This window comes from Pelecanus crispus, chromosome 3 (assembly GCF_030463565.1).
Source record: "Pelecanus crispus isolate bPelCri1 chromosome 3, bPelCri1.pri, whole genome shotgun sequence".
Classification (NCBI taxonomy): Eukaryota; Metazoa; Chordata; class Aves; order Pelecaniformes; family Pelecanidae; genus Pelecanus; species Pelecanus crispus.
The window spans coordinates 74,585,626-74,612,961 of NC_134645.1; the positions used below are offsets into that span (position 1 = coordinate 74,585,626).

The 27,336-nt window shown below is 39.7% G+C and overlaps 1 protein-coding gene across 1 annotated transcript in view; it reads left to right on the top strand.

Moving 5' to 3' along the window:
* The window catches only part of TBC1D32 (TBC1 domain family member 32), a 95,667-nt gene that overhangs the window by 45,328 nt on the left and 23,003 nt on the right, over positions 1–27,336 (top strand). Inside the window, exons 23-26 of the mRNA XM_075707715.1 lie at positions 3,532–3,654; positions 4,884–4,992; positions 5,816–5,909; positions 16,412–16,537. Coding sequence (XP_075563830.1) covers positions 3,532–3,654; positions 4,884–4,992; positions 5,816–5,909; positions 16,412–16,537 — 452 coding nt within the window. The remainder of the gene's footprint in view (positions 1–3,531; positions 3,655–4,883; positions 4,993–5,815; positions 5,910–16,411; positions 16,538–27,336) is intronic.

The window sequence follows — 27,336 nt, forward strand, 5'->3', positions numbered from 1 at the left end:
GGGCTTTCTTTTTTAACTCACTCCCTAGTGAGTAGGCTAGGGGTGTGCAAGAGGCTGGGAATGAATGGAGCTGGGACAGCTGACCTGAATTGACCAGAGGGATGTTCCGTACTGTATATCATGCTCAGCAATAAAAACTCACAGGGTGGGAGCTTGGTCTTGCAGGTAGCCATTGCTCAGAGACTGGCTAGGCATTGGTCTGCTTGTGGGAGGCGGGGAGTGAATTGAGCAACTGGGTAAGTGCTTAGTTGCTGGCTGGTGTCAACCCACCACAGACTATTACAACTACTATATCCAAGAATAGTATCTTGCATCTTTCACTGTCAGCTGAGCATTTGCAGGCATCCCTGAAGTGAGGACAGAGCATCAGATTGGCTTTGGAAAGAACGTACATTACAAAAGTAAGGAAGAATAGTCTATGGGAGTGTAGTGGGAACTGCAGAAAACTGGAAAACTAAATTGGGTTTATCATAATAAAGGGTGTATTGGAGAGGTATGATCTGAAGTTGGGAAAAAAGAGACAACTGAGAAAACGGGAGTACAGGGAACATCATATTTTTGTGTTCTTAAAAGGAACTCAGGAAAAATACTGGAAATATGAGAATAAGCTATCCTCATAATGGGTGTTTTTAGCAACTCGGAGAAATTCATAGGTGGTTTAATTATATCATTTTCAGGTGAAAAAATTTAGAGACGCAGCATAAAAATTAACAAGGTTTTTTAGCAGCTAGAATTATATACTAGCTGTTTTATATCCCATGAAGGAACTGCTGTAATTAAAGGAAGTCCACCTACCAAAACCAAGGAGATAGTCAGTTTACATAGGTACACAAGTACTAGTTAGCATGCCTTCTTTCAGACTAGAGATTTTTACAGTGAAGTATTAGTTGTGAAATTATAGTTGAAGGGGGAGAATCCAGGGAGCACCCTCCAAGAAAGGCAAGGATGACATAGGGCAGGAAATGCAGAATTCAGAAACAAAATTACTTATTACTACCATATTTTCACAACTATGATAATATATTTTGATTTTTCTGAATGTCTTTAAAAATTACTGTTCTATAAAAGACTGCCTTCAGATAACCTTCAACTTTATCTGTATTGTAGTTTGTTCCTGGGAATATGGTATAGCTTATTAGTAGTTTTTACAGAATTACAGAATAGGGATTGAAAAGGAGATTGAAGATTGTGTAGTCCAGCTGCTCTGCTCAAAGTGGGTTTGATTAGAGAGCATTATTTAGGGCTGTGTCCAGTCTGGTTTAGAATATCTCCAAGGCTGGTGGTCCTGCAACATCTCTGGGCAACCTGTTCCACTGTTTCACCACTGTCACAGTATGTTAAAATGGAATTTCTGGTGTTTCAATTAATGCCCATTGCCTCTTACCCTTTCAGTGGGTACCACTGAGAACAGACTATTTCCATCTTCTTTAAACCCACCTGTCAGGTATTTCTACACATTGACACGATCTCCCCTGAGCCTTCTCTTTCCCAGGCTGAGCAGTCCCAGCTCTCTCAGCTTCTTTCCCTATGTCAGATGGCCCAAGCCCTTAATCATCTTTGTGGCCTTTTGCTGGACCTGCTCCAGTGTGTCCATGTCATTCTTTTACTGGGGAGCCCAGAACTGGACCCAGCACTCCAGGTATGACCTCACCCGTACTGATAGAAGGGAAGTGTTGCCTCCCTCACGTGACTTCTGGCAACGCTCTTCCATACGCAGCCCAGGATGCTGTTGGCCTTCAAGGGCATATTGCTATCTCCTGTTCAACCTATTGTCCACCAGGGCACCCAGGTCCTTGGCTGAAAAGCTGCTTTCTAACTGGTCAGTCCCCCGCCTGTACTGCTGCATGGGGTTATTCCTTCTCAAGTGTAAGACCTTGCATCAAAGCATATCTTCCAATTTTCAGCAACGTTTAGGTTGGGAATTCTCCTTGAAAAACAAAATTTTTAAATATATCAAGAAGATGTGCTTTGATTTTATTGTGTTATATCTGTCAAGGTTTTATACCTTTTCATAAGCATGCAGTCCTTATAGATAGGATATTGAGCTGGGTGGTCTGATCCAATTCTTATGTTCCAAACACAATTAAAAACAAACAAAAAAGAAAAACTCCACAGCCATATTCAAGCATGCTCACAAAATACACACACTATAAAATGTGATTTTTTTTTTTTTAGTTTCAAACTTTAGTCTATACATTTATGACTTTGGAAGGTAAAGCAATGCAATATTACCTTTAACCAAATACCTGTACTTCAGTGACAGCATTTTTAAATGGATTTTTCCATGTAGATGAAAATTTCATTTGAATGCCCCAGCAGCGGCTGCTCATACTAGATCTCATACATTTTGTCATTTATCCTGCCACTATCCCTTCTACGTAATTTTATTGGCTTATGGTTTGTTTTATTTTTTTGCTCTGCCTTGTGTACCAGAGGAGATGTTATAAGCTTTCTCAGCCATCAGTCTTCTCCCAAGTGGTTTTTAACTGCTGGAAACAGGTTCTTTTGCCATTTAAAGTCATCATACTTAACAGAAGAAATGGTCTGTCTTCGTAATGGTTTCAGTGCTCTTTTATGGATTTTTCTTCTATATAATAATAAAAAAAATTTATAGTTGAACTGGCATTTCTTTTTCTGTGATTTAGAAAAGTACTGAGAACACAAGTCAGGAAATAGTTAAATAAAACTTGGAAGAGAACTGAAACTGAACAGATCAAGTTATATTAAAAAAGCAACAGGGAAAAAAAAAGAAAAGACATATTATCATCTTAGCTATTTAATCCTTGGCCACAATTTTGTGAATTTGCAGGTGTTTAATTATCCAGAGGATGGCTTGCAAATTTTTGCTATTGTCAGTAGAAGCATATTGGGAATTACATGGAAGAAAATAAGCATCGACTAACAGACTACAAATTGCAACCAATATTTATTCTCTAGTTCATATCAAGTTTTACATGAATGCAAAATATAATGCTGATCAGACTTAATTTGTTGGTTTTGTTACATGTTAAATCTTTTATTGCTTTTGAACTCTGCTCAATTTGATTGTACAGAAGTGTTTAAAAGCCTGTTTTCTAAAGGAAAGATGTATTTTTATCTTCCTCCCTTCCCTGCCTTTGGACAACCTGATTTTGAGTTGCCTTACCAGCCTAGTATTGTATAATTCCTTCACATTTCACATGGAATGTCTTACTAAGGCTGTGTCACTTTTGTTATTCTGTGATATAAACTCAAAAGCAGACTGAGCTGACCAGTGAGTATTTTCTCTGATTGTTCAGTGCACATGGAAAATCTGTTGGAAACCATTCTCTCTGTGCTCAAGGCTGTGCCACTTGAGTGGCTAAAAGGGACATAAAAGAGCATTCCTGACCCTGTTCTGTCTGGGTATTTTTCAAATACTTCAATTTTTTTTGTTGTTTTGGGGTTTTTTTCTTTCCATTTTGAGATCTCATAAACATGTTTGCTGTTGTCTTACTCTGCATTACTGGATTCCTGACTGACATGCTATCATTTCAACGTGTCCTTCTGCAGGTTGTTAAATGTGCTATGCTGTGAGCTCAACACCCTTTTACTCTTGGAGACTCAGTATAAGGTGTCACAAGTTTTACTAACTGCTCAGGAGGAAAATGTCACAGAAACTTCAGAAGGACCAGGGTAAGAAGTGACTGATGTAAATGTTATTTTAACTATCAAACTTTTCTCCTGAGAACAAATACATGAATACCTTAGTGGCTTTAAACATACAAATGCTCTCACTCAAGTTGGCTTCTAATGTGCATAAGTTTACTTACATGCAGGTTTATCGTCAATGTTAAATTCTGAAAAGATGCAACAGTCTTGTTTTTTCTCCCATGTCCACCTCCAAGTTTAAGAAATTAAAAAAGCAAATATTTTTGTTACTTTTATTTGTGTTAATCTTAAGTTATTTCTTAAAAAAATTTGTGGATGTAAATACACCTTTTTATTTTATATTATTCTTTTATGTTATGTATATAATATAAAATTAGGATATTATTTTAATGTTTATGAATGAAAAGCATCATTGGTACTTTGTTTTTTGGGGTTTGGGTTTTTTTATTTATTTATAACTTAGTCGACTCTCCAACTTCTGTGACTTTCCATTGCTGACTTCTAAATAAAATTGCACAATGTATCCTTTCAAAAGGAAAAGTGTATTTTTTGGGACAGAAGTGGACAGTCATTTAGTCACAGACATTTTGTCCTTCTCTCAGCATGCTGAATCTTGATAACTTTCCTCTTACTGTTTGCTATATGGGACCAGTACAGAGTTTAAAATCAAACAGTATGTGTAAAATCTCAGCAGTTATATATGATTGTTATACACCATTTGAGGATGAAGCCTACTATTTCCTTACTAAGGAAAAAGTTGTAAGAAACTTGGTGTATAGAAACTGATTTTTATTCCTTTTAAAAAATTTTGTACCTTGGGCTTCAGACAGCAAGTTGGCTGTGTGTTAAGTTATGAATAACTCTGCTTATTTGTGACAGCAGAAATTTGCTGGTAAGCCAAATAAGAAGCAAAGTTTGATGGTCCATTAACTGTCGCTGCCCTAATTACTGAGCGTGTGGGCATAACAAAGCTTGCAAAGTTTTCTACTCTTCTGCGTCCAGTAATTGCTCAGATGTTTCCAATTAGCAGTAGCTAGGGAAGTATGAAGTTAGGATAATGCTTGCAGACATCTCAAAATATTTCATGCTTCTGTTTATTTCTTTATGCCTATGTGTTTTCCAGGTTGTGTTTTAACTTTGGTATGTCTCTCAAGGTATCCTTGCTCATTAAAGTTTTCTGAATTAAACAGTCGGTAAATCAAAGTGGTTCTGATTTTTGGAGTTTTTTGGGTTTTGTTTGTTTTTTTTCTCAGAGATTTTATAATTGATGGTCTGTCAGTGGAGAGAAACCATGTTCTTGTAAGGATAAATCTGATTGGAGGACCACAGGAAAGGATTTTGCCTTTGAGAGTACTAGATAAGGTTAGAATCTAAAGTTTAACAGTTTCTCTTTCCATAACTCCTGCCTTCATTAATTGAACATTTTTGCTGATAATTCAGCATGTGGAAAATTATTTAACATTAAGAAACACCCCTCCACCTTTAGCTTTATAAAGGGCTAAAATTGTTAAGAAGTAATACACTGAAAAAATACATTGTTCCCACTATCTGGGGACTGGCACGTGCCTGGGATATATCACATTGAGATGAAATGTTTACATAGCTCCATTTTAGTATTAGATTTCCTACTATAAAAGTGAATGCAATTTGTCTATTTTTTACTTATATATTTCTGTGTTTTCTTTATTAGCTTTCCATTTGTTATATTTTTCTTTTATTTGATATTTTTTCTGTGCTTGGGTTTTCATCTGCAGTATCTAATACCTGGAGCTTTCATTGATGTTCTAACAATACAGTGTTTGTTAAGCAACTCCTTTAAATGTTCTGCTTCTCACTGGCTGTCAGCACAGCAAAGACAGCTAGATCAATGTATAAAATTGGAAATACAGTTTTGTGGGTTTTTTTATTTTTAGAAAAACTGCAATTTCCTTTTTGGTTGTAAAAAATAACAGTAAAATCAAAACTGTCAGTGTTATATACTGGAAAAAATTCTGGCTCAAATGCTTTTTGGATTTTGTATCCTTTAACTTTGTTTTTTCAGTTATGGAGTATCTCATTGCAAATTGTATTATCAAGCATAATTTTGGTGCATAGACAATAATTCTGGGAACTTTACCTATGTGTTAATCAAGCAAATGCTATTAATTCTTCTCCTAAATTAATTTCTTTCTGGTCCTGTTTCTAGGGCAGTGATCCATATCCTTGGCCAATGTTTTCATCATTCCCTTTGCCAAAGTGCTATCTTGCAGAAATTCCTAGGAAAGCTGAATTCAGACAAGGTACAGAAAAGCATGCAAGCAGTGTAGATGTCAAACAAGCATCTCTGTCAATTTTTTTTTTAAATCTTTTTTCCTTCCTCCCCACCCTCCACCCCCCATCCCCCAGATTATAATCTCATAAATACCTAAGGATTTTTTATTGTTGGCTGCATTTGTAGCTAAATAAGTTCATTTGGTTTTGCTTGTCTGGCTTTGTGTAACTGTCAATCTGCAAAGCTCTGTTTAGTAATCTAATTCTTATGCAAACTTCAGGATTAACCTTTTGGCTCATCTCAGCTGGGTGACTCATGAGATGTATTTATATCATCTCTCTAGTAACTGAAGCAAGACAGTATGGTTAAGCTACAATTTTTTTTGTACACTATTTTGGTGATTCAGATCCCTGTGTTTACAAAGCTTGGTGGTGTGTGAAATAGACAGCGTTTAGGATAGTTGGTTTGCACACTGAACATCAATTTGGAATGTGGGCAGACTGAAGAATCCTTTGAAGAACTATCTAGGCAAAGCAGTTTAATTCATACAGAGAAACCATTTTAAGGTTTTAATTTGCATAGACAACGCAAAAGAATCTGATGAATGGTTTATAGTAAATAAATCATTCTTTGTATTTGTTCATGTTTCCTGTATCCTTGAGATGTACTTACTAGAAATTATTTGAGAATTGCCTTAAAAGATACAGATTTTCAAAAGTGATAGAAGTTCTGCATTAACTGTAGAATACAAAGTAGTCTGTTTATAAATATCTAGAAAAAAAATTTAAAAAGGTGATTCCCTTCTCTGACAAGAGGAAAGGCCGTGTAGTAATAAAAGATGGGAGTTTTCTATATCTTAACTTTGGTAATATTGTTCCAGGCTTCCTAAGGCTATTTTCATAGGAAAACAATCAAATCACTGTGAAGTGGGTGCCCAGTTTTTTTAAATATGTCTTCAAGGAGGCAGGTAACATTGCTCTTGGATTGGAAAAGCGTATTTTATTGTATCACACAGAACCTCTCTGTTCTCTTCAGAGCAATTCTGTTGCTCATCATTAACAGGTGGAATAATGGAATGGAGATTGTAGTTGTCACTTTTGTGGATGACAACCAGCTAAGAAAGCTAGGGTAAAACTTTTTGACTAACAGTAAACTTGCTGAAATTAAGTTTCAAAAGTTTGCAGATGTGTTTGGTGAAGTATTGAAATATTTTTATTTGAAATGGCATTTTTGATGTTACTGAGGTAAAAGACTATATAACTGAAAAATGAACAGAACATTTAGTTTCATAACCAAACAAAATATTTTGTGTTTGCTGTTTGGAGGGGAAAAAAAAGGAAAACAAAACATTGAAAGTGTTCAATTTCAGTTCTGATTTAAAAAAAAAAAGATTATTCCACCAAGCTGTGAATATCTGATTTGCCAGACTGAAGCTTTCATGATGTGTAAGTTACTCTGATACTTTCTTTCAAAATAAATAGATCAAAAGTGAAAAGAATGAAATTCATAAATTGCTATTTCTAGGGCTTGGAAAAAAAGAAATCAAGAGCATGATTAGAAGATTGGAAATATCTGAACTGTATTCTTCAGCAATACAGTATGGCAGTAATAGGAGTGCTCTTTCACAAGAGAGGTTAAAAATCCGATTATGAGAAAGATCTGCGAGTTACATTTTTACAAGACAGAAGATGATCTTTGTCGGTTGAAGGTGGTGAGTCCTTGGGTGGAGTACCTCTTGCACGGGCACTGCAGTCTAAGGAAAATAGACATGTTTGAGGGATTGTAGAGCACAGCTACACATCGTGACTTTGAAATATTTGGAACTGACTGATGCTAAAAAGACAGAGGTCATACAAGTCTCTTAGTATGTTAAAAGGAGGGCAGACTGATAGTTTTCTGTGTCCCTATGCAGAAAAAGGAACAGTTGGCTTACTTGGCTTGTAAAGGTTTTGTTAAAAATTAATTTAAAAAAATCTAGTAGGATACACCTGGAAGTTGTGAAATCATCATTGGAGGTTTTAAGAACATCTTCTTTGATGTAAATATTCGGAATTCATGTTGTGTGTTACACAACTTGCTTGGAGGTTTTAAAAACAGTTTAGACAAATGCTTGTTAAATTTTAATTCTGCTTCAGTGCAAGGAGGTGGACAGGGTTCACACAGACTTCTGAATGGCAAGAGTTCTGCAGCCGTGCAAACGCTTGTACATTGTATGAATAGGAATGCATGACTGCTTTGTTATACCTGTCACCAGGGATTGAAGGCCAGCGATGTTTCTGCGATTCCCTGAAGCTGTCTGCGTTCAGATTTTATGCTGCAGTGTTTCATTGTGTAACCTGTGCAGTATCATTCCTATCCTTTTTGGGGTGTTTCTGTTACATGAATAATTAAGACTACTAGATTCTTAACACTGTTAAAGAATGTACAGTTTCTTTGGCTGAAAAGGCTGTAACTAGCTTTTATTCTGTCTGTCCTGACCTCTTACTTACCTCCTCTCTTATTACCCAGGTGACATAGACATCTGAAGAGAAGCTTACCTTTTCTTTCTCCTGTGTCCGTCATGTAATTGTGATGTCAGCTGTAAAAACATAACCTGAGTTGATTTTTTTTTTTTTTTTTTTAAATATATCTATAGAACAGATATTGGAGATGGCTGGAGGGGGGGGGAGGGTTACAGATGTGTACTCAGGTATGATATTGCTGTCTCTGAACATATTTCTCTTCTGACCCTCCCTTTAGATGGAGTTGAAGGACAGACGCAATAACAGAACCTTTGTTTCCCAGGGGTGTGTCTCAACTAATGGAAGATGCCTTTCTGAGTGCAAGCTGAAATTACTCACTTAATACTTTGGAACTAGTGTGGCAGTTGCTTGTTGAAAAGATTATGTACTACTGAGGTCAGGGAACAGGAAGCTTCTTTTCCACAGCCTTAGACTTCATGTAGCCTGTGAATGTATCTAGTGTAATGGAAACCATAGATAGAACTTAAAAGTAGCGTATGAGGGGTGGTCACTGAAAAGGACTTATTCATGCTGAGTTTTCTACAAAGAAAACCCAAGAAATAATTTTTTTTCTTCCCTCTCTAAATTCTTTTGAAGGACAGGGGTAAACATGCAGCACTGGGACCTTTTTGGTTGTTCAATTTGGGGGGGAAAAGAGGGGACTAATTAGCTGTAAGAAAAAGCAGAGCAGTGCTAACTCTGCAGAGTGTCTAGAACATGTGTTTTCCAGCACCAAGGCCTTCAGGCTGCATCTTGGAGAACTTTTATTTCACACTCTTGCTATTATTCTGTGCTGATGTAGTGCTCACACAAACACTAGTAACTGGATATTTTGCCTCACTGGATTGAAAATAAAGCTATCATAACTTATGCTGGTAAAATTAATAACTGAATTGGAGCAGTGGAGTCATTCCTCCATTTCTTGATGACACTTTGAATGGGTAGACTCACCCAAAAAGTATATTTGTATTTGAGGAAAATCTGTAGTGCATCACTCTTTACAAATATCTGCCCTGGTTTTGCAGATGTTGGGCATTTGCCTGTATGGTATATGTGTCTGTAGGAAAGGATATATGGAAAAATAAACTTGCTGGGTTGTATATTAATATTATTTCAGCCAGTATTTAGAATTGGAAAGCTATCAGATAGCAGTATATTAATGGTTCACTTCTGTCAAAGATAATTTATAGTGAAGCTTCAAATGATTTATGTGTGTCGTGGTTATTTACATGTGGAAATTAATTATGCCATTTCCACCTGTTTACACTGCAGCAAGATACCCTGTTGCTTTTGCCTTAATTGTTCAATTATTATTTCAGTAAGATAATTTGAGGAAGAGCTATTAAGTGGTTTTCAAAGAGTGATATAGTCCTTTGTTATTCAGGATATGACTATTAAAATAATGATTTTTTACTTGTAATATTAATTACACTGTAGTTTATTAAAAGTTAGAATTTTTAGAACTGTATTAAACTGCAATATTCACTGTTCTGTTTGCACAGAAGATCTGTTTTTCTTTTTTCTCTTAGCTCTGCCGTTGTGACAGTTGGTGATGAGTGTGATTGAAGAATAGTGTCCATAATTGTCCTGCAATGGCGCATTCGCTGCTTAGCATTTCCATATACATAGGCACCCCATCGTTCATTAATCTTACTCTCTTCCTGACTCGTGCAGTCCAGGATTGCTACCAAAAATCTGTGATAATGCTCTTAAAGTCTTTTGATGTTTTATCTCAGCCACTGTTCTCTGAGTTCTTTGCTTTACACTCTGACTTGAATGGGGACATGCTGCCATGTTTCTGTTCTGTGGGGTTTTTTTTTGTTTGGTTTTTTTTTTAAATCAGATTTCTTTTCAGCCATGTTTTTTGATACCTGCCTGAAACTAGCCATCTCTCTTCTTAATTTTTTTTTTTTTTTTTTTTTTTTACTTCCTCTGTCAAAGAACCAGCTATGTTAGCTTTCCTGGTGTCCCTTAAAATTTCACACAAATGTCTTCACCTTTGCTTTTTTGACCTGTCCTCCTTCTGTTGTCTTCCACTCTTTAAGAAGTCCACTCAATTAATGAAAGATGAAAGAGAAATAAGTGGACAGGTCTATTAGAAATGTACGTGGGCTTTTCTAAAATATATATCCGTATATGGATTTGTTTTCATGAAGTATTCAAATATAATATAGTCAGGTTATTCATTATCCCTAAATTTAGATTTTGAATAAGATACATGTGCTTGTGGTGTTTCTGACGTTTTTGAAAACATTTATGGATTTTCCTAGGTCTTACCCACTTTAGATGCAAAAGCTAGCTGAAGAATTATTTGAAGAATTAAAGCAGCATCTTTTAAGGAAGGAGATCAGTTTAAACTTGCAGAAAGTTATGGTGTGGTGGTTCAGATTTCATACATGCAGGTAACTGTAGGTTATTTATAGTGCAGTTCCATAGCTTCATAAACTAGTAAACATAGGTTTGGTTTTTTTGACAAGGCTACACAAAGCAACCAGTGCTAGCACAAAGGAAGGGATGGGATGGCAAAATATAACTACATATAAGGAGGAAGGCAGGACAGCAGCAGATTAATTAAATTGACATAAGCTTCTCTTCAATCACACTGTTAGGGTATGATTTCTTGTTATGGTTGAGCATATTTAAAAGCACACTATCGTAAGAAGGGGAAGGTCTTACTCATTTCCTTCCTTACTTTTTCTTTTCTTTCTATTGCTGTTTTTTTTTTCTTTTTTTTTTTTTAACCTTCCTCTGTTCTCTCATGTTCCTGTCCTTCACCTCCTTCAGTAGTTCTGGCATTTCTTCCAGGGGAAAAAAAAAAAAAAAAAAAAAAATTTCAAGTCATCAATCATAGAATCATAGAATGCTTTAGGTTGGAAGGGACCTTTAGAGGTCATCTAGCCCAACCCCCCTGCAGTGAGCAGGGACAGCTTTAACCAGATCAGGTTGCTCAGAGCCCCATCCAACCTGACCTTCAATGTTTCTAGGGATGGGGCCTCCACTGCCTCTCTGGGCAACCTGTTCCAGTGCCTCACCACCCTGATTGTAAAAAAAAGTCTTCCTTATAACCAGTCTAAATCTATTAATCTTTAGTTTAAAACCATTATTCCTTGTCCTGTCACAAGAGGCCTTGCTAAAAAGGTTGTCCCCATCTTTCCTATAGGCCCCCTTTAAGTACTGAAAGGCCACAATAGGGTCTTCCCGCAGCCTTCTCTTCTCCCAACTGAAAATCCCCAACTCCCTCAGCCTGTCCTCATAGGAGAGGTGCTCGAGCCCTCATCATTTTTGTGGCCCTCCTCTGGACCCGCTCCAGCAGGTCCATGTCCTTCTTGCACTGAGGGCCCCAGAGCTGGACGCAGTACTCCAGGTGAGGTCTCACCAGAGCAGAGTAGAGGGGCAGAATCAGCTCCCTCGACCTGCTGGCCACGCTTCTTTGGATGCAGCCCAGGATACAGTTGGCCTTCTGGGCTGCAAGCACACATTGCTGGCTCATGTCCAGCTTTTCATCTACCAGTACCCCCAAGCCCTTCTCTGCAGGGCTGCTCTCAATCTCTTCATCTCCCAGCCTGTATTGATATCAGGGGTTGCCCCATCCCAGGTGCAGGACCTTGCACTTGGCCTTGTTGAACCTCATGAGGTTCACACAGGCCCACCTCTCCAGCTTGTCCAGGTCCCTTTGGATGATCTACGATAGCTAGTGAACCCTAATCTATGATAACTAGTGAACCCATTTATTGACGTACCAGAAAAGAGAAGAAGGAAGAGCAGGACCTCTCTCTTTTGGCATTGTCAGGTGTTTAGAACACCTCTAGCAACAGTGTGAAAGCCAGCCCTCAGTAACAAGCAATATGCCTAGCCCGGCACTGTGTGGTAGTTGGAGTTCCAGCTATGTGGTAATACTGTTGGGCAAGTTATAGTTGTCTACTAACTTGTGAAAGTGAGCTGGTATTTATTTGGTATCATGAGTTTTTTGGAAGCAATTTTCATTCAAAAAATCCCCGAAGGTTCTCTTTTTTGTACTGTGATGTCCTGCTGGAGGAAGTGATAGTCCATGTTTAATGACAAGCTCTTAAGAGAAGTGAATGGTTTAGCTGGAAGAAAATAAGATACTGTGAGTTGCCACAATACGATTCCAGTCAAAGTATGTAGTGGGTATATTAAATATATGGTTATGCTATAGTATCTTGGTTGCATGGATCTTAAGCTTGTTTCTCTGTCATTTGAGTTTGAACATTCCTGTGAGCTCTCTGAGGATCTTACGTCTTATATCCTCCTTGACTGGGGAAAAAAATCCACTGGTTGTATAAAAACGAGTTCTTGTTTTCAGTAGGTTGTTTGCCTGTCTCTATTCTCATGCTTGAAATGGAAATTAAGTGTTGACTTGGCAGTTGTGGTAAATCGGTAGTTCAAATTTTACTAAGAGTATTTATTCTTGGATTTTGTCTCTTCTCTAGACTTTCTGCAGACTTGCATACACATATCTGCATTAGTTATATTTGGTACATATTTGAAGTTGCTTAAGTTCCTTTTTTGTTAAAGACTACCTTCCCACAGGAACCTTAAGGCAAATACAGTGGTGTGGTGGGTTGATCCTGGCTGGATGCCAAGTGCCCACCAAAGCTGCTCTATGGTCTTCAGCAAAATTTCAGAAAAGGCTGTAATACTGTAATCTTTATTTCCTTATTCTATTGTTGGAGCATAAATTAATATTATAAAAGCTTACATGTTTAAACAGCACAATTTTGGATACATTGAGGCTGCTAGATACTAGCATGTGTGCATTTCAGTAATCACAAAATAAAGATTTAATTTTTTTAAAACCTGCAGAAGAGGAAGAATATTAGAGAGACAAACTGTGCAAAGAAACACAGGGGTCAAATCAAGAAGCCAGGAGGAGGCAGCAGAGATGGACGGCCCATAGTCTTGAAGTCCTACTTTCTTCAAATTATTGGGGGGGGGCGGTGTTTAAGTAGCTTTGTTTCCTTCAGAAGAATCAAAACGTCACCCTGGTCGCTGGTAAATTGACTGATTAAATCTCAGCTTGTAGTCTTTGATCCTCATCTGCCAAACTGAATTACTACAATAGTTTAGGAAGTAAAATAACTATTTAACTTGTAGAGGAGTGTTGCTTTGCAGTTCTAAGGTTTTCTTCAAGCTTCACCTGTTATAGAAATAGCAGAAAAGGGCAGAGAAAGAACTAGAAATCCTACTGATAATCCTATAAGAGTAAATCCTTCTTCACATTAAATTTTCATACTCACGTAAGCTGTTCTAAGCATCAGTGCGTGTTATTTGGAAAGATACTAACTGAGGATTTAGTTATTTGAGGATGACAAAGGAATTTCATGTTAATTAATTTGGAATAATTATTAATTATAATAATAAAGTTACTTTAATCAGCTTTTTTTTTAAATACTGTGTATCGTATAATAAATTCCAGTGACAGGGATACAATTTACTGATTATAAACCATTAAGGTCTTTAGACCAGCTTAAAATAAATCATATGCAATATTGTAATTCTGTTGAAAATATTCTAATCATCTTAAAAGAATAAGATAATTTGAAAATAGTATTTTGTTTGTGGAAACAATGAAGTTTTATTGGAAAATTGAATACGGAAATATTCTAAAGAAGTAAAAGTAACAGCAAGTATTATAAATAGCTGTAGACTGGCTCAAACAGTTGTTGAATCTTTAATCAGAAGTCACTTTTCATGACAGAATTTATTTCTGTAGTGGTTTTTTTCCAAAATGGAGAAACAGAACAAAGGAGAGTTTGCAGGGTATGAAGAACCTTCATCACCTTAGTGAATAGTTAGTAGTAGTAGTAGTAGTATATAGGCTACAATCCTTTCATAGGGATGGGAACTGCATGCTCCCATAGCCAAGGGATTGCACACAGCTGGAGTGAGTGCATGTGCATTTACCTTAATACAGATACTACCTTTATTTTTCCCCTGCAGTTATAGCAGCATCAAGTACTCTGGGGAGAGTTGGTGAGGAGAGGCAGTCTAATCGACTGTTCTCATTTTGTAGGGTCAGGATTTTCTGTTAGAAAGCTGGGTTTGATCAGTTTTATCTTACATAAGATTACTTTATAAAGTGACGTGGCAGTTGAACTTGAAATTTGGTCTACCTTCAGAAAAACAGAATCTGAACAGTCCCAATATATTAGCATTTTTTAACAAATCTTGCATATGGGAAGAAATTATTTCCTTTTTGATTTACCAAAGCATATGTATGCATTCTTTCAATTGCTACGTTGCATATATTACTCAGTGTGCTGTGCCATCATGCAGCATGGTAGCTTGCTAATATTCATTGTTCGTTGTGAAGTCCAAGATAGAGATTTTGTTTACGGAAGATGTTTGATGTAAAGAAAAAATTCTTAAGGCTTTAAGTACAGACATCGTATTGTTAAAAGCCAACTTAACATTTTCATGTATGATTACATGAACATGCTGGAATGAAATGTAGAACATGCTGGTTCTACATTTGTCACTATGGTTCTTCTGTTTTCAAACCTCTGTGAGACTCAGCTAGTTGTGAAATTCACTGCCTCAGCCTGTGGTATTTTAGTCTAGAAAACTGGTAAAGTATGTGTAATTTCTTCTAACTTAGGCAGGAAAAAAAATATCGCTTCAGCCAAGAGAGAAGAGAACATACTTACTGTCCTTTTGTCATTGCATCAATGGCAATTTTAATTTTGAAGGCAGGTCTCCCTATTGTAAAGACAGAATGTGTCTTTAATAACAAGGTAGAAGTAACAGTAAGGAACAATCTTTGAAATTCTTTCTTTGCATTTAAAAGGAATCTTTCATAAAGATCTTTTTGTAAACTGTTCCACAAATTTGTTTTATAAGCAAGCTGAACATATAATGAAAGGTGTTATCTGATACATTTGTGCCTCATATATAAAAATTGTACCAAAAGACTGTGTTTTAATAGTGCTCAGGTAAAAAGTCAAGTATTCAGAAGTTAGAAAATGCCTGAATTATATTGTTGCAGCGTCTGACAGCATCAAAACAAAGAGCCTGGGCTGAAGCATGTTGGGTACACCACAATTATTCAGAAAACTCAGTTTAAAATTCTAAGTTTCTCCAAATATTAACGCAAAACTTGCAAGGTGACATTTCAGCGACAGCAAAAGTATACTTCTAGCGTAACCTTTTGTCCCAATTTTAAGTCCTTGTGCTAAACTTGGGAAATGCTGGAGATTATCAGCAAAGCTATTATAAGAATTCTCACAGCATGGGTAGCCCAATGTATTTTCGCAAAATTTATTTGATAGGTATGCCTAGCAGCCTGAAGGCATACACATATATGCCATATCTGTCCATAGTAGAAGCATCCGAAGGAAAACAGCTTACAGAAAGAAGCAGAAGTTTTCTATGGAACACTGTTAGGTTGCCATCTTATCATGCTTCATTTCATGTTCTACAAAATAGTGCTGCCACCTCACGGTTTTGTTATTAAACCAGTGATATTTTGTGGAGGATCTTTGCCTATCTTTTCTATTTTAGGTTCTCAGAGTGGTGAAATTACATGGAAATAACAAACTACTTTCTTTAAAATGTCTTTCCAGTTCTTATCCTTTCAGGACAGGGGAGTAATAACTTTAGGGGAGTTATAAAATGTCCCTCAGTAATGTCTTAAATGTTCAAACCAAAGCAGTAAGTAGAATGAATATTTCTGTTCTGTATAAAGCAGAATGTCATCAGCTTTAGGACTGCTTCTCCAGTTTAATTGTGATAGGATAAGGGACATCTATTTAGTCTTTTCTTCCTAAGGTATGAGGTCTGCAAAAAATACCAGGCAATGACAGGGCTCTCAGCTGTGTCTGACTTTCCTGTTTGTCACTGAAATGGTTTCTAGTTTCTGAATGCATCTACTTGTCTTTGTGTTACTCTGTAACTACTAGCTTCTTATTACTTATGTAGTAAGTTTAAAAGAAAGAAAAAAGGAAAAAAAAAAAAAAGAAAATAAGCTAAGATTATCATTACAGAATCATTCATTTTTCATTTCTTCTAGATAAAGATCTTGACGGGCTCTTATCACTCTTAAAAAGTCCAGAGAAGCAAACTGGGTGGACAGAAATTTGTAGAAAACAGTTCTGCAAAGTCATGAAAGCCAGACCGGATATCATCAGTGGAACAAGTGAGTATGACTTACTGACTTAAACAAAGCAAGCAAACAGAAGGCCACGAGTAAGCAACTGTTCTTTAAAGTTTTGTTGAGGATTACATTATCTATACAAGTAGTCAGTAATGTTGTGTATGTAGTCAGACAGCTTTGTGATACAGGTGAAGAAAGAGATTCATAACCATTCAGAAACAACTGAATGTATTTTTTATGAGCTTCTGTGTCCTGGTTTCGGCTGGGATAGAGTTAATTTTCTTCCTAGCAGCAGGCATAGTGCTGTGTTTTGGATTTAGTAGGAGAAGAATGTTGATAACACGCTGATGTTTTTAGTTGTTGCTGAGTACTGCTTATGCCAGTCAAGGACTTTTTCAGCTTCCCATGCTCTGCCAGGCGCACAAGAAACTGGGAGGGGGCACAGCCAGAATAGTTGATCCAAACTGACCAAAGGGCTATTCCATACCATATGACGTCATGCTCAGTATATAAACTGGGGGGGGTTGGCCGGGGAGCAGCGATCGCTGTTCGGGAACTGTCTGGGTATCGGTCGGCGGGTGGTGAGCAATTGCATTGTGCATCACTTGCTTTGTATATCATTATTATACTGTTACTATTAGCATTACTATTTTACTTTATTTCAATTATTAAACTGTTCTTATCTCAACCCAGGAGTGTTTCTCACTCTTACTCCTCCGATTCTCTCCCCCATCCCATCGGGGTAGGGGGAGTGAGCGAGCGGCTGCGTGGTGCTTAGTTGCTGGCTGGGGCTAAACCACGACAGTTCTTTTTGGCGCCCAACGTGGGGCCCGAAGGGTTTGAGATAACAACAGATTAACCAGAGTGTATTAAGGAGTCTGTTAACAGTTGCCGGTCACGATATTAGTTCATCTGATCTGCACCATGTTCTTTTTTTTGCAGCATGCGTTAAAGCTTGTTGTCAGTTTGTGTAGTGTGCTATGCTCTGCAGTGATTCATGATCTTTTGCTTGGGAGGCTCCTTATCAAAACCCTGACCTTGAGCATTCTTTGGTATTTGGGTTTCATACAGAAGTCACTGTACTGTACTTTGGGTACTACCTCATAGAGAGAGTTAGCAATTATACTTCTTACTCTGAGAGGCTTGTTGTGGAGGAAATACAGAATGGCACCTTTGCTGCTTTCTTCTATGATGTTTCCTCCTTCATTGCAACAACTTTCCAGTATCTTGAACACCCCTGGGCAGTTAAGATACTTGTATTGATACTTCTTGGGAATGTTGTTTCCGTTTTGATAAAGGTCAGTAAGCAGTTTAAAAATACCATCCAGAGATCTACCCCAAGGCTGGATAGTTATGAGTGGCAGGGTGTGTGGGAACGTATGCGCAAGTACCTAGGGCAGTGGGGACCTCCAGTGTTTTGGAACTTCACCCCTGAACAAGTGCAGAATCCTGAAGAATTAGTAAAGTATTTGGAAGAAGTATGTTGTCACCCTGGTAGCTCCAGAGAGACACAAATTATTGCAACATGCTGGGGACTGGCCCATGCCTATCGAGCCGTGGTCAACACTAATCAGTACCCTCCAAAGAAAGAGAAGGTCTCTGGATCTGATGAAAAAACAACAAGCACTGTGGCTACTCAAACCCCCACTACAGGCCCTGCGGCTACTCCAACCCCCACTACAGGCCTTGCAGCTACTCAAACCCCTGCCCCAGGCACTGTGGCTACTCCAGCCACAGCCATGAGCACTGCGGCTACTCAAACCACAGCCATGGGCACTGCGGCTACTCAAACCCCAGTGACAGACACTGCGGCTAAACCAGAGAACCAACCTGTGCCGGTATCAGTTGCCCCTATACAGAAGAAAAAATACACGAGGAAATCAGTTCGTTTAGTAAGGGATGAAGATAAACCAGGGCCATCACGAGAACCAGAGGAGGAAGAACCCATAAATGAGATGGTGACCACCCGATCCCTATCCCTGAGTGAGCTGCGAGATATGCGAAAAGATTTCGGTTGTCATCCAGGCGAGCACATCATCACCTGGCTGCTCCGATGCTGGGATAACGGGGCCAGTAGCCTGGATTTAGAGGGTAGGGAAGCCAAGCAGCTGGGATCCCTTTCCAGGGAAGGGGGCATTGACAAAGCAATTGGAAAAGGGGCAAAACCGCTCAGCCTCTGGAGGCGACTTCTGTCAAGCGTGAAGGAAAGGTATCCCTTCAAGGAGGATGTTTTATACCGCCCAAGCAAATGGACCACCGTAGAGAAAGGTATCCAGTATCTGAGGGAATTAGGCGTGCTGGAGGTGATTTACAGTGACCTGAATGATGAGCAGTTACCGAAAGACCCAGATGAAGTCAGGTGCACACAATCCATGTGGCGGAAGGTGGTACGGAGCACACCAGCATCGTATTCCAACTCGTTGGCAATACTAGCCTGGAAAGACGATGAGGCACCAACGGTGGATGAAGTGGCTAGACAACTCCGGGACTACGAAGAAAAGCTCTCTTCCTCCCTACGGGCCTGTGTCTCGGCTGTGGAAAAACTGTCTGAAAAAATGTGCCAAGAGTTCCAACAACTCAGAGAGGATCTGTCCTACTCCCCACCTGCACGGACCAGTGTCTCAGCCATTAGGAGTCAACGTCCCTATGCTCAAGAGAGAGGATATAGAGGATACACACCATGGGGCACCCTGTGGTTTTACCTGCGTGATTATGGAGAGGACATGAGAAAGTGGGATGGAAAACCCACCTCAACCTTAGAGGCACGGGTGCGTGAGTTGCAAGGAAAAACTATTAGAAAAGGCGGTTCTCCCAGGAAAATTGCAGCTCCAGTTTCCAGTGAGCAGTTCCCGAGACAGAGTAAGAGGGCTAATTTTACTTCCGACCTTGATCAGGGGACTTTTGATTCACATTTACAGGAAGTGAACAGCGAATACTGTGACCAGTGTTAGAGGGGCCCTGCCTCCAGCCAGGTGGAGGAAAGGGACAACCGGGTTTACTGGACTGTGTGGATTCGATGGCCTGGAACGTCAGACCCACAGGAGTATAAGGCTCTAGTGGACACTGGTGCACAGTGCACGCTAATGCCATCAAACTATAGAGGGGCAGAACCCATTTGTATTTCTGGAGTGACAGGGGGATCCCAACAGCTAACTGTACTGGAAGCTGAAGTGAGCCTAACTGGGAATGAGTGGCAAAAGCACCCCATTGTGACTGGCCCAGACGCTCCGTGCATCCTTGGCATAGACTACCTCAGGAGAGGGTATTTCAAGGACCCAAAAGGGTACCGGTGGGCTTTTGGTATAGCTGCTTTGGAGACAGAGGAAATTAAACAGTTGTCCACCTTGCCCGGTCTCTCAGAGGACCCTTCGATTGTAGGGTTGCTGAAGGTTGAGGAACAACAGGTGCCGATTGCTACCACAACTGTGCACAGGCGGCAATATCGCACCAACCGAGACTCCCTGATTCCCATCCATAACCTGATTCGTCGACTGGAGAGCCAGGGAGTGATCAGCAAGACTCGCTCACCCTTTAACAGTCCCATATGGCCAGTGCGAAAGTCTAATGGGGAGTGGAGACTAACAGTGGACTATCGTGGCCTGAACGAAGTTACACCGCCGCTGAGTGCTGCCATGCCAGACATGCTAGAACTTCAATATGAACTGGAGTCAAAGGCAGCTAAGTGGTATGCCACAATTGATATTGCTAATGCATTTTTCTCCATCCCTTTGGCAGCAGAGTGCAGGCCCCAGTTTGCTTTTACCTGGAGGGGTGTTCAATACACCTGGAACCGACTGCCCCAGGGGTGGAAGCACAGCCCCACCATTTGCCATGGACTGATCCAGACAGCACTGGAACAGGGTGAAGCTCCAGAACATCTGCAGTACATTGATGACATCATTGTGTGGGGCAACACAGCAGAAGAAGTTTTTGAGAAGGGAAAGAAAATAGTCCAAATCCTTCTGAAGGCTGGTTTTGCCATAAAACAGAGTAAGGTCAAGGGACCTGCACAGGAGATCCAGTTTTTAGGAATAAAATGGCAAGATGGACGTCGTCAGATCCCAATGGATGTGATCAACAAAATAACAGCTATGTCCCCACCAACTAGCAAAAAGGAAACACAAGCTTTTTTAGGCGTTGTGGGTTTTTGGAGAATGCATATTCCAAATTACAGCCAGATCGTAAGCCCTCTCTATCAAGTGACCCGGAAGAAGAACGAATTCAAATGGGGCCCTGAGCAACAACAAGCCTTTGAACAAATTAAACGTGAGATAGTTCATGCAGTAGCCCTTGGGCCAGTCCGGGCAGGGCAGGATATTAAAAATGTGCTCTACACTGCAGCCGGGGAGAATGGCCCTACCTGGAGCCTCTGGCAGAAAGCACCAGGGGAGACTCGAGGTCGACCCCTAGGGTTTTGGAGTCGGGGATACAGAGGATCCGAAGCCCGCTATACTCCAACTGAGAAGGAGATACTGGCAGCATATGAAGGGGTTCGAGCTGCTTCAGAAGTGGTTGGTACTGAAGCACAGCTCCTGCTGGCACCCCGACTGCCGGTGTTGGGCTGGATGTTCAAAGGGAGGGTCCCCTCTACACATCATGCAACTGATGCTACATGGAGTAAGTGGGTTGCATTGATCACACAACGGGCTCAAATAGGAAACCCCAGTCGCCCAGGAATCTTGGAAGTGATCATGGACTGGCCAGAAGGGAAAAACCTTAGAATATCACCAGAGGAGGAGGTGACACGTGCTGAAGAGGCCCCACTGTATAATAAATTGCCAGAAAATGAAAAGCAATATGCCCTGTTCACTGATGGGTCCTGTCGTCTTGTGGGAAAGCATCGGAGGTGGAAAGCTGCTGTATGGAGTCCTATACGACAAGTTGCAGAAACTGCTGAAGGAGAAGGGGAGTCGAGTCAGTTTGCAGAGGTGAAAGCCATTCAGCTGGCTTTAGATATTGCTGAAAGAGAAAAGTGGCCAGTCCTTTATCTCTATACTGACTCATGGATGGTGGCAAATGCCCTGTGGGGGTGGCTGCAGCAATGGAAGCAGAGCAACTGGCAGCGCAGAGGCAAACCAATCTGGGCTGCCGCATTGTGGCAAGATATTGCTGCCCGGGTAGAGAACCTGGTTGTAAAAGTTCGTCATGTAGATGCTCATGTACCTAAGAGTCGGGCCACTGAAGAACATCAAAACAACCAGCAAGTAGATCAGGCTGCTAAGATTGAAGTGGCTCAGGTGGATTTGGACTGGCAACATAAGGGTGAATTATTTATAGCTCGGTGGGCCCATGATGCCTCAGGCCATCAAGGAAGGGATGCAACGTATAAATGGGCTCGTGATCGAGGGGTGGACTTAACTATGGACAGTATTGCACAGGTTATTCATGAGTGTGAAACATGCGCTGCAATCAAGCAAGCCAAGCAGTTCAAGCCCCTTGGGTATAGTGAACGATGGCTGAAATATAAATATGGGGAGGCCTGGCAGATTGATTACATCACACTCCCACAGACCCGCCAAGGCAAGCGCTACGTGCTCACCATGGTGGAAGCAACCACTGGATGGTTGGAAACATATCCCGTGCCCCATGCCACCGCCCGGAACACCATCCTGGGCCTTGAAAAGCAAGTCCTGTGGCGACATGGCACCCCAGAAAGAATCGAGTCAGACAACGGGACTCATTTCCAAAACAACCTCATAGACACCTGGGCCAAAGAGCACGGCATTGAGTGGGTGTATCACATCCCTTACCATGCACCAGCCTCCGGGAAAATTGAGCGATACAATGGATTGTTAAAGACTACCCTGAGAGCAATGGGTAGTGAGACATTTAAACATTGGGATACGCATTTAGCAAAAGCCACCTGGTTAGTTAACACCAGGGGATCTGCCAATCGAGCTGGCCCTGCCCAATCAAAACTTCTACGTACTGTAGAAGGAGATAAAGTTCCTGTAGTGCACATGAAAAATATGCTGGGGAAGACAGTCTGGGTTACTTCCCCCTCTGGCAAAGGCAAACCCATTCGTGGGATTGCTTTTGCTCAAGGACCTGGGTGCACTTGGTGGGTGATGCGAAAGGATGGGGAAGCCCAATGTGTACCTCAAGGGAATTTGATTTTGGGTGAAAATAGCCAATGAACTGAATTGTATAATATTAATTGCTTTATAATACTGTACGTTATCTCTTAACTGTATGTTATCTCTTAACTGCATGTTAATATAATAATATAGTAGGTTAATATTAAGTATATAATACTGTATATTATGATTGCTATATGCCACATCAATGGTATTGCAGTAAGAATTGCCCAGCTTAATGAAAATGAACTTTGATGAAACCATGTTGGAATGAGAACTGACTTCAGCATGCAACAGTCCAACACTGCACACCACCTCTCCTGCTCTGAAAGACTGTGATAACAGATGGAACCCAAAGTCATGGGCTAAATGAACTCAATGGACATTTTAGAGGGATGGGCCATAGACGAAGGGAATGATATCTGTGTGTATATCAAGATAGGGAAAGCGGTGGTAATTAATTGGAACACATTGGAAAGGGGAGGGCCTGTGCATGACGTAGATGGTATAGAATAAGGGGTGGATACTGTCCTGGTTTCGGCTGGGATAGAGTTAATTTTCTTCCTAGCAGCAGGCATAGTGCTGTGTTTTGGATTTAGTAGGAGAAGAATGTTGATAACACGCTGATGTTTTTAGTTGTTGCTGAGTACTGCTTATGCCAGTCAAGGACTTTTTCAGCTTCCCATGCTCTGCCAGGCGCACAAGAAACTGGGAGGGGGCACCACCAGAATAGTTGATCCAAACTGACCAAAGGGCTATTCCATACCATATGACGTCATGCTCAGTATATAAACTGGGGGGGGGGGGTGGCCAGGGAGCAGCGATCGCTGCTCAGGAACTGTCTGGGTATCGTTTGGCGGGTGGTGAGCAATTGCATTGTGCATCATTTGCTTCGTGTATCATTATTATTATTATCATTATTATACTGTTACTATTAGCATTACTATTTTACTTTATTTCAATTATTAAACTGTTCTTATCTCAACCCAGGAGTGTTTCTCACTCTTACTCCTCCGATTCTCTCCCCCATCCCATCGGGGTAGGGGGAGTGAGCGAGCGGCTGCGTGGTGCTTAGTTGCTGGCTGGGGCTAAACCACGACATTCTGCTAATATAAGAAAAATAAATTGAAGAGTAGCAATTAAAAAACCCCTAGATTTTTCTAGCAAAATGGTATGTTTACTTTTCTTGCATGACTCTGATCTAGTAGTTCAGTGAGGGGTTTTTTTGATGTTATTGTGAAGCACAAATAATTTAGTCTTTGTAAAATCGATTTCATTTGAATGCAGCATATTTTCTAGACTGATCTCTTCTTAGATTATATGAAATTTTTGCTGAAAATTGTTAGTCTGTCTTCGTGCATCTAAAAGGAATTATTTGTTGAAAAACCATATCTTTTCAAAAAGCAGAACATATATTTAAAGTAGGTGGCTTACAAAGAAAAAGTCTTTCCTTTTGTGCTTTGTCGTTATCCATACACAGACTCAAAACCTGTGTAGGTTGTTTTCTGTAACTTTGTTGGAGGCACCAGAAGCTAGAATGAGGAATTGCAGAGTCATTAAGATTTGTTAACCCAAAAAATTATGCTTGCTTCGGAATAACTGTTTCCAGCTGCGATGGAACTGGGAGTAAAAGTCAGCAAGAAAGTATCCATGGAGTTGTTGTTAAGCATCACAGGAACTTCTGCAAGTGCTTTCACAAACCACACAAAAAAATAAAGTATGAAAATAGAAACAGAATAGCATAATGAAACTCTAAATAAATAAAACCACCCTACAAAAGAATAGTTATACTATAAACTAAGTGCAAGTACTGGTAATTTAAGGTGGATGCAAAGCTATTCAAAGGATGCATATCTGCTTGGAGATATTTCAGAAGCAGCAAAATATCTGCTAGCTGTGTGGTTTGAGACAACATCGTATTCATTGAAACTATTTTTGAGAGACAGCTGTGCTGCTATGTATCTTTTCCAGCATGTGAAGCTCTCCCAAATTTCAGAGGACCGAGAGGCTTCAGTCCAGATCCTAAGAAATCAAAACTTTTTTTTAGTTACAGATGGAGCAAACTCCAAGGATTACGGAACAAAGATGCATACTTACACTTCCTGTACTGGGCCCTTTCTAAGTCAGACTAACATTGACAGCAGTTGAACCAGAACATAATCAGCAAAGACAACACTGGATTCAATGACTCTATAGGGTAGTGTGTATTGATTTTTAAAGTATTTTGTAATCTGTTGTCAGGATTACCAGATGCTGAATCTATAGAACCTGCTTGAACTCCATCAGAAAATTCCTGAGCAAACTGTACAGTATCAATATCTCTAATTCGCTCTTCTGGTGTTGATTGCTATCACATTGACTTGGTCAGTGCTCTTACGCTAAATGCCATGGTATCACATTACTTTTGGGAATGTCCATCTTCATCCCTAGATTGGTGTTTTCTCTACTAAAGCATCACCTCTGACTGTAGCTTTTAATTTCTGTGGTCAAACATCAAGATCCAGCTTTGAATGGCTTTATTGTACCACTAAAAGGAGATACAAACCTTCCTCAGGCTTGTATGTCTTATAGTGTGGCAGGACTGAAAATGTGGGATTTTTTCTTGGTCATCTAAAAGCAAGTCATAGTGTAGACAACCACCTTCTACATGCTGTTGTTCTAAGCACCATAAGCTAAGACAAAGGCCTTCTTCTAGTCATTCCTTCTATAAAGGTGCTACAGAATTGTGGACGCTAGGCATATAGCTGCTTGTTGTTGCGCGTCTTTGTATATGTCTTTGGTTCAGCTAGACCAGCTAGACAACCACGGATAGAACCCTTGGTCAGGTTAAGTCTTGGCCTCTTTTGAACTACTCTTTGCAATGCTTGTGGCCTCCCTGAAGCATCTTTAGTACATCTAGATAAGAGCTTTCTGTGTATTGTCATCTAGGGTTTGGCAGGAAGAGAAACAGGCCAATCAACTCCTCTGAGAAATAACTTAGATTTATGTAGAAAATTATTGGGCTTTGTGAATCTAGGCTTAGTATACTGCATGTTCAAGTTATTCATATGATTGGGAGGTATATTTTTTTTGAACCAGTGATCTTGGCTTGACTGTTTCATCCGTGCCTTTTTCAGTTGTCTCCCCCTTCTCATCCTTCAGGTTTTGCAGAAGGCATTTCTGTTGCTTTCAGCCCCAGCAACTCCTTTTTTATCTGTTCCTAGTCCGTGTTGTGTCAGCAGCTGATGTCTGTCTTGTCTGGGCAGATTCAGTGCCTTTATTCCTCTTCTCTTTTAGGAGACTTTAAGTAGCAGAAATTGAGGGTGTTGCAGAGATCATGTAATTATATGCTAACATTCTTCCCTTCATAACTGAGAGGTAATCAGTCCCCAAATCCTAATCGTTCTCCTCAAGCTTTATATCCATATGTGGATATGGATAGGGATAGTAAACTCAGCAAGTAACTTGCTCCACGGCGTCATTCAGAGTTTCCACAGCGTATCTGCCTCAGGAATCTGGACTTAGATTACCAATATTCTTTAGGGCCTATTAATTTACCTCCAGAATGTTCTCTTTTAAACACACACACACACATACATGTGGGAGGCATATTTCTTTTTTAAGGTAATTTTCATCTTCAGGCAGTTAGTCTTTTAGTCTCAGGAACTACTGATGACTTCAAAGATACGACAAACATAGCAGCTCTTGAAATTGCATATGAAATCTTACTGGAAAACACAGGATTTTTCTTCATTTTTTACAAGCAGAATGGTTGATGAAGGCAGAGTGGTTATGACCAACACAGTGTTCTGCAGTCCCTTAATGCTTTGTGAGCGCTGCATCGTCTGAGGTAGCTCTACCAAAATATGCTGATGAAAAATACTGTGATCCTTTGAGGCAGTGTCATTGTTTGTGACGTTTGGTGCTACGTCCTTTAGCAAGTGCTGCAAAAACTTGAAAGTAACTGCAGAACTTTCCCCTTGGGTTGAAGAACCAAAAAGATGGATATTTTCAGTAGGTAATGACTGTTGTGTGTGGTTGTGGGTTTCGTTTTTTTTTTCAGGATTACAAAATGCTAAACTTCAGCAGTTTATCAAAATAATATTGTAAATGCATTGTAAATGTGTCTTATATAAAGGTATATTTTACATCTACTAGAATCTCAGCAAGGAGAGTATCTCAGTTGTCACCACTCTGCCTGTATATAGAAGTAAAGATAATAGGGACTTGGATTCAAAGGCAATGAAATATGACATTTTTAGAGCTGTTACTAGCATGTTGTTCCTTCTTTTAAGGAGAAAATTATTTAAATTTCAGTCTTCATTAGGTCCAGTTAAAGATTTGACTAACTTTAGTCTTGTGTGGTAGTCTTCCATAGGCTCTCTTATTAAGTGTGTGAGAGAGAATTCTCTAGGCTGTGATTTCAAAAAGACAAATCAGGGTAACTGTGTTAGATTTTCATTCTGAATTGATCCTCAGAGAAGCCTGTTCTTCTCTGCCAGAAGAACATAGATTCTCTAAGATCAATTTGATCTTTCTAAATATGGGCCATATCTTCTGCCTCGAAGGTCGCTCAATTAGATCTAGATTGTGCATGTGGTCTGCTCTCATTTTTTAGTATGACCAGTTTAAAAATACTGAAAAATACTGCATTCACAAAACTGGTTTTTAGAATAATACAAAAAAGGTGTTTATCTTTTTATGTCCTTACTTGATTTTTCAAGGAGGCTTGGTTCAGAATTAGAGTGGAACAGTGGGTCTTTCATGTTATGCAGGAAGAACAAT